Here is an 8,198-nt window from a genome sequence, read left to right as displayed (position 1 = left end):
TCATAAAAATAATATCTAACCATTCATAATTCTCTATCTATTTTATAACTCAATATTTTATATACCACTTGCATTCAAATATCGGATAATATGTAGTTTCAAAAGCACATAATCATATAAAAGTTTAAACTCAATTTAGCAAAACAATGATGACTTAACTATTATCTATCAACTAATAAGCATAAATCATTAAAGATTCAAACCTAAATATGATATATCAAATCGGAAGAATAGATAATGAAAAATACATCAAAAGAAAAACTAAAAAGAGTTTAATATTTTCTTATAGCAAAACACAATCAAGAGAATCATTGAGACTAAACACAATTTTATTCATATTTGTGGCTTCATCTTTCACTCTAGGTGAAGAGTTTAGCACTCCATTACAACGATGAAAGTAGTTAAATCAAAGAGAAAGAATAAGATTTCACCCATATGATGTTTCGATGTTGATCTCCGTCAACTTCCAAAGTTGTACTTGCTGTCCTCTTCACTTTATCTCCAAGAAAGTAAAATTTACTTTCTTCTCTGTTTTCTTAGTTGCCTCTCTATGTTCCTCCCCTTCTCTGGTTCGTCCCTTCTTTTTATATAGTATGTAGCCAAAAATTAGGGTTGCTAATCCCGAATACCCCCCTCCTCTTTCCCAGGATGTGAAGTTATCTAATTGTTCACAAGATCCAACAGAATGGTGGGTTCCACTTTCAAATTAAAGAAAGAAAGATTACCTATTTAAGTGGCACGGTGACATCATCCACCACATTACCCATTAAGATTCACGTGGTGCTCCTTCCTGATTTGAAATTTCATACACCACCCGAATTATCACTTCAATCCCTACTTTTCAGCATTTTAGAAAATGCCCCTTGTCTCATACCCTTACTGCAAAATCACCCCTGGACTTACTTGAGTTGTACTAGACTATCCTCTTAGGTACCAAATACATATCAACTTCTCATAATTATTGGCTTTTTGACATTTTTGTGTTATTCCTGAAAAACTAATTAAATTCATTAGTTTCATCAAAATTAAAGACTAACGAATGTACATTGATGATAAATAAATGAGTTCTAGCGAACTCATCAAACATCCCCAAACTTACATTTTGCTAGTCCCCGAGCAAAACAGAAAAATGAAACTATACCTAATCCACCACTTTCGTAGGGATCACGATTGCACTTAGCATGTGCAACAAGCCGTTAAACCTCTAGGTTACCCTAGAGGACGAGTTTTGTCTCGTGAGGGTTTGCAGTGAATATACCCACAAAATTCAAAAATCAAAAATGCAAAAGGGTCTAAATATGATGTGGATTAAAAATGTTCATCCGGTAGATTTTCGAAAGTTAATAGAAATGAAATCCAAGTCAATCAAACCATACAAACGCTAAAAATCTTTTCACAAGTTATTAAGACTCGAAGTGCACGTGACCAGCCAATATGAGTATCATTTCGGTTCTGAAAAGACAAGACCTCGATTACTTTCTCAATACATTTCGCCTCGACTGCTGCCTCACGGTCATACACTCAAAAATCAAAGTCACTCAAGAATGGTTCACTCTATGTGTTAGTATGAATATGAAGGAAAACTTAACACATGAAAAAGACGGACTATAATTTTTGTGGACGACTGATCTAAAAGAAGGAAACAACCACTAATACGGGATGGGGAAGCTAACCAACTCTTCTCATCTGATCTACTATCTAACAATGCTTCCTAGATGTCGATAGACACTAATGATGATGTGACTAGAACACCTGAGAACTCGACGTCTTCAAATCTTCAAAAACTACTTTAAGGGATAAACACTCAAACAAACTACACAAACTCTTTTTTTTTTTTTTTTTCTCTTTTTCTTTTTTTTTTCTTTTTTTTTTTTTTTTTTTTTTTTTTGCTGCTGACTCTGGTAATAAAACTCAAAATGCATAACATGCTTTCTTCACATTGTTTTTTTTCCTTAGGTAAAATTCTTTCAACTTTGCTTCATGCCTTATTCTCAGGGTTCTAAATGATGAATTTCCTATCTTCCTATAGTTGACACTGTTTTCAAGTTTCTCATACTACAAGAGTAAAGTTCGCTTCCTGATGAATCCCTAGTGGTTGTAAAATTTGAACTCAAGAGATCAACTGAGTTCTAATGAATATTGCGAGGTTGAGTAGCTCTTCATTCTACTCAGAATTAGCTCAGAAGAGATCACTCAAAACAAAAAGAAAGGCTCAGAATCTCACATGGGTTAAGTCTCCACTAATGATCGATTAAGTTCTCTTAGAAAAGTCTACTCTTCACCTATCTAATACTCACATGGCTAGTGCACAGACAACTTCAAGACTCGAAATTCATGGAAAAACCTTTAGCAAAAGCATAGTACAACCAACTAGACTCTATAACTATTAACAAGCAAAAACAACTAGACTCACGTTTCCAATCCAAAAATTAAAAATTTTGAACCCTTTTGAATTTTTGAAATAAGGACTAAAAATTTAATCCCCCATCCCCAAACTTAAACTGAACATTGTCCTCAATGTTCTGAAGACTATGCAAAATAACAGGATTAGGGAAAGATGTTACCAGATTCAGAAGTCCCATGCATGGGTTGCCTCCCAGAAAGCGCTAAGTTTAAAGTCTTCAGCCAGACGATATAGATGAGTCAACAAACCTTAAGAACAACTCCATAAACCAATAGGCGAAACATCTGTGGATCTACCCAAGACACGAAGCGTTTAGTGAAGGATAGTCTCACATTTGTGTAAATATGTTGTAGTACCCGTGAGACTATCGTGATCAGGTAAGAATCCCCAAACTTAGACGACAATAAAGTCGTTAAGTTTGGCCATGGACTAGAAAGAGTATAGTCCTGGTAAAAAGTATCTAGGTAGGGAGGAGAAACCAAGTAAGAGATTTCACAAACTTCTAAACATGCTCCTGAGGGACACGATGCAAGAGGATCTAGAGGATTATCAATGCCACCCAGAGTTAAACTAGAGGTTTCTAAAACAGGTACATTGAGTTCTTCCAAAGGAATCACTCGGTTACTAGACTCAAGCTCTTCTAAAGTCGGTTTAGATAAACCCTCTATAATTTCTTTGATTATGATGTCATCAGTGTCCTTAAAGAACTCTAGATCCTTGACTAAGTCAAGTGAGTCATCATTCTCATTTACTAGATTGAGCAGCCAAGACTCGTCATCATCTTTTATGGTGGGTCCATAGTTCAGTGGTAGAGCATTTGACTCATACGATAGAAGTGGTGACTCTAAGGTTGGCAAAGTAATCGGCTCAGACACTAACAAGGAGGTAGACTCTGACATGTTCTCTATCTCATTAATACTACCTTCCTCATCTAAGCATAAAAGTGCCAATAGAGTTTCTAAAGGATCTCTCGACTGAGTTGTTGGTAATGCATCTTGAACTAATAATTCTACCAAGTTCAACCCACTGAACTCATCTATGTCATCAGGGTGAAGTCCCATATTAAAAATATTCATCTCCACCGTCATATTTCCAAATGACAATCTCAAAAGACCACTTCTACAGTATATGACAGCATTTGATGTAGCTAAAAATGGTCGACCCAAAATGACAGGGATTTGACTCTGGGTATCATGAATTGGTTCAGTATCTAAGATGATGAAATCTACAGGAAAGATAAACTCACCAACTTTTATCAAAACATCCTCTACTATGCCACGTGGTCGTCTGACAGACCGATCTGCCAACTGAAGGACTACAGAAGTGGGTTTTATTTCTCCCAAACCTAATTGTAAGTACACCGAGTAAGGAAGAAGGTTGACACTGGCACCTAGATCTAACAAAGCTCGTTCAATCTTATGGTTCCCTATAGTGCAAGGTAATGTAGGGCTTCCTGGATCTTTGTACTTAGGTGGGAGGTTTTGCTGGATAATAGAACTCACTTGTTGAGTCAAGAAGACCTTTTTATGCACATTCATCTTACGTTTTCTAGTACATAGGTCCTTAAGGAACTTAGCGTAAGCTGGGATCTGTTTAATTGCATCTAGTAATGGAATGTTAATGTTGACTTGTTTAAATATTTCCATTATCTCCTCATACTGAGACTTCTTCTTTGGCTCTACGAGACGTTGAGGATATGGAGCTCTAGGAATGTAAGTCTCAGATACTACAGGTGGTTCTTCAGACTCAGGAGCCTTCTCAGGCTCATCACTAGGGACTTCATTTGATGAAGACAAAGGGATACACTCAGACTCATTTTCCTGGGGAACACTTATCTTATTATCCACGACTCTTCCACTCCTTAGAGTGGATATAGCATTGGCTTGGTCAGTTGGCCGTCTATCTTGTATGGCCTTAGGGTTTTGTTCAGGTTGACTCGGAAACTTACCATTTTCTCTTTGATTTAGGGCCTCAGCAAGTTGGCCCACTTGAGTTTGTAAACTAGTCAAGGATTGGGTGGTAACTTGCATAAACTGTTGGGTAGTTTCCTTAAACTCTATATGGCTCTTAGCTAACATTTTTATAGTATCCTCTAATAACCCCTTACTTTCAGAAGAATTTTGGGTGCTAGTTTGGGTAGGAGGATTCCTAGGATGGCTAAAACCTGAAGGGTTGGTAAAATTATTAAACTGACCCTGAGGTTGACCTTGAGACCATGAAAAGTTTGGATGATTTCTCCAACCTGGATTGTATGAGTTAGAGAAAGGATCATACTTCTGATGATTATCATGCCTAGAATTTTGGTAGATAGCATGAGCTTGTGCTCTTTCATCTGAACTGAAGGATAAGGTACATTTGTTCCCTGTATGATTGGGATCTCCACAGACTGAACACGGATAAGAGATGGGTTCATTTCCGACACTCATGACCCGAGTGGGATCCTCCATGAAGGTTTTAGGCTGACACATTTCTAGGGCTTCTATCCTTCTAGTTATGGCGGCAAGTTTGTTTTCCGAATCATTTACTCTATAAATGCCACCTCTGTTCGGAGTAGGATTAGCCCTAGTAGGGGGTCCTCTGGAAGTTTCCCATTGCTGGGATTTCTCAGCCAAATCTTCTAAAAATGCCATGCAATCATCGACGGGTTTAGAAGTAAAACCGCCACCACAGAATGACTCTACCATGGATGTAGTGGGATAGTCTAGTCCGTCATAGAGAATCTGGACTAGTCTCATTTTCTCAAAACCATGGTGTGGACATTGCAATACAAGTTCTTTAAATCTCTCAAGATACTTGTAGAGAGACTCTCCTTCTTGTTGTACAAAACTGTTAAGACTTTGCCTTAAAGAGGTAGTTTTGTGTTTCGGGAAGAATTTCAGAAGGAACGAACTGCTCAATTCTTCCCATGTAGTAATGGAATGGGGTTGTAAGGCATACAACCAAGATTTTGCTTTCTCTTTCAAAGAGAAAGGGAACAACCTAAGTCTCAATATTTCATCAGGCATATTGGGGAATTTCATAGTCCCACAGATCTCTTCAAAATCCCTAACATGGTAGTAGGGATTCTCGTTCTCATCCCCACGGAAAATAGGGAGCATTTGGATAATGCTTGGTTTTAACTCGAAGTGAGTTGTGGTGTGGGGTAACTGTATGCATGATGGCTGACATGTTCTAGTAGGATTCATGTAATCCCTGAGTGTCATAGGTGGATTTCCACCCCCGGTTTGGTTCAAATTTTCACCCATAGTGTCACTCAAAGAGAGATTCGCTAAAAGATTACTTAAATGTGTTTCTCTACTGATGAAACGACCTCTCTTATCACGATATCTATCGGGCATACACTAGAGCCCAATGACCAAGGATATTTTCAACAAAACTTTTTTCTCTTTTTTTTTTCGAACCAAAGAATCACTACGAAGAACCTATAGGAAAGCAAACACAATCAGGCTGACTCCACCAAGCAACCTAGACAAAATCTAGCAATGAGTGGGTTTGTCAGATTCACCTAAAAAGCTAGACAACTCCTACTTCGCCACAACACTTGAACTTTGACTGTTATAAAGGTTACTCGATCAGAGTAGTCAGTAAACAATTCTCCAGGAAGACAACCAACGATGAACGTTGTGATAGCCGTCTTCCTTCGGCAAACGTTTCCTCTTCTCGAGGCGGCCTTTTTGACAAGAATTGTTTACAAACTTTCCTCTGAGAATGCCTAGATAAAAGTCAATTTCCCGAGTTGTTTTTGAAGGGTCCTATGAGCTCGATACCTTAGGGGCTGATGTCTAAATAATATTTTAGCTTTTTAAGTAAGGTTTGGGTTCGTGAATGTCGTTACCTATGTGGGCAAGAGAACGGTGATGAAATCCGTTTCTTATCTTGTAACTGGGTTAGTGCCCTTACTAGAATGATTACACTAACAGTTCGATCAAAGCAATTAGGCACACGAATTCACACCAATACCCACTGACAGGAGATTCGTGGGTGTTCAAGAAATTTACCTCCCGTTCAAGACGGGCGATGACCTTTGTAGATGACCCGCGAGTACTCTCCCCGGAGTGTTCCAACCCGAGGCTTCGTTTTGGTTTTCGGTTACAATTTAATTAAGCCCTCCAATTTAGGGTCAAAACTTTAAAACAAAAATAAAAATAGAAAGTCTAAAAGTCTCTCTCTCACCAAAAATAAAAATAAAATCTAAAATAAAAAAAAAAATCTTTGTCTTCTTGACTTCCTCCTCCTTGTTTGCTCCTTTTCTTTAGCTTCTTTTGTGAACTACACACCAAAAACAAGAAAAGCAAGTTAAAGTGATCTAAAAAAGACAAAAACAAAATAAAAATAAGAAAATAAATTTGAAACCCTAAAACTAACTAATCCAAGATCAAAACAAATTTCCTAACTTATCCCCGGCAGCGGCGCCAAAAACTTGACGCGTATTTATACTAACTAAATAATAGGCTAAAATAAATCCGTATTTTATAATAAATCCGCAAGTGCACGGGTCTATGTAGTGTAGACCTAGCAAGTACGGGTCGATCCCACGAAGACAAGTTGAACCTATTTTTAATCCTAAACTAGTGAATAAGTAACTTTGAGATTCAGTTTTGATGATAAAATTAAATAACTATCGAAAATAATAAATGATTGAGAGAAAATCAATGAGAAAAAAAAACCTAGAGTTTGGAATCCACCATAAATATTCATAAAAATAATATCTAACCATTCATAATTCTCTATCTATTTTATAACTCAATATTTTATATACCACTTGCATTCAAATATCGGATAATATGTAGTTTCAAAAGCACATAATCATATAAAAGTTTAAACTCAATTTAGCAAAACAATGATGACTTAACTATTATCTATCAACTAACAAGCATAAATCATTAAAGATTCAAACCTAAATATGATATATCAAATCGGAAGAATAGATAATGAAAAATACATCAAAAGAAAAACTAAAAAGAGTTTAATATTTTCTTATAGCAAAACACAATCAAGAGAATCATTGAGACTAAACACAATTTTATTCATATTTGTGGCTTCATCTTTCACTCTAGGTGAAGAGTTTAGCACTCCATTACAACGATGAAAGTAGTTAAATCAAAGAGAAAGAATAAGATTTCACCCATATGATGTTTCGATGTTGATCTCCGTCAACTTCCAAACTTGTACTTGCTGTCCTCTTCACTTTATCTCCAAGAAAGTAAAATTTACTTTCTTCTCTGTTTTCTTAGTTGCCTCTCTCTGTTCCTCCCCTTCTCTGGTTCGTCCCTTCTTTTTATATAGTACGTAGCCAAAAATTAGGGTTGCTAATCCCGAATATCCCCCTCCTCTTTCCCAGGATGTGAAGTTATCTAATTGTTCACAAGATCCAACAGAATGGTGGGTTCCACTTTCAAATTAAAGAAAGAAAGATTACCTATTTAAGTGGCACGGTGACATCATCCACCACATTACCCATTAAGATTCACGTGGTGCTCCTTCCTGATTTGAAATTTCATACACCACCCGAATTATCACTTCAATCCCTACTTTTCAGCATTTTAGAAAATGCCCCTTGTCTCATACCCTTACTGCAAAATCACCCCTGGACTAACTTGAGTTGTACTAGACTATCCTCTTAGGTACCAAATACATATCAACTTCTCATAATTATTGGCTTCTTGACATTTTTGTGTTATTCCTGAAAAACTAATTAAATTCATTAGTTTCATCAAAATTAAAGACTAACGAATGTACATTGATGATAAATAAATGAGTTCTAGCGAACTCATCAATTGACAATCAATTTCAT

General features: G+C 36.7%; 1 protein-coding gene across 1 annotated transcript; it reads right to left on the bottom strand.

Moving 5' to 3' along the window:
- Positions 1 to 2,906: 2,906 nt before the first annotated feature.
- Positions 2,907 to 4,682, bottom strand: LOC147556841 (uncharacterized). The gene is made up of 2 exons (XM_086658711.1): positions 3,418 to 4,682; positions 2,907 to 2,942 (listed from the first exon to the last, which is right to left on the bottom strand). Exons 1-2 carry the CDS (start codon positions 4,480 to 4,482, stop codon positions 2,907 to 2,909), a joined length of 1,101 nt encoding a protein of 366 aa, XP_086514837.1. The 5' UTR covers positions 4,483 to 4,682.
- Positions 4,683 to 8,198: the final 3,516 nt, after the last annotated feature.

The sequence above is a fragment of the Eschscholzia californica genome, unplaced genomic scaffold (genome assembly GCF_041429995.1).
Source record: "Eschscholzia californica isolate CP2 unplaced genomic scaffold, dmEscCali1.0.p SCAF_2, whole genome shotgun sequence".
Lineage (NCBI taxonomy): Eukaryota > Viridiplantae > Streptophyta > Magnoliopsida > Ranunculales > Papaveraceae > Eschscholzia > Eschscholzia californica.
This window is presented reverse-complemented; position numbering and strand designations above follow the sequence as displayed.

Excerpts from the sequence above, each read along its gene's own strand:
- LOC147556841 (XM_086658711.1), bottom strand. The coding sequence starts at position 4,482 with ATGTTAGCTAAGAGCCATATAGAGTTTAAGGAAACTACCCAACAGTTT. Across the intron at positions 2,943-3,417 it reads AGTTCAGTGGGTTGAACTTG|ATCCTCTTGCATCGTGTCCC; the intron begins GTAGAATTATTA and ends ATAATCCTCTAG.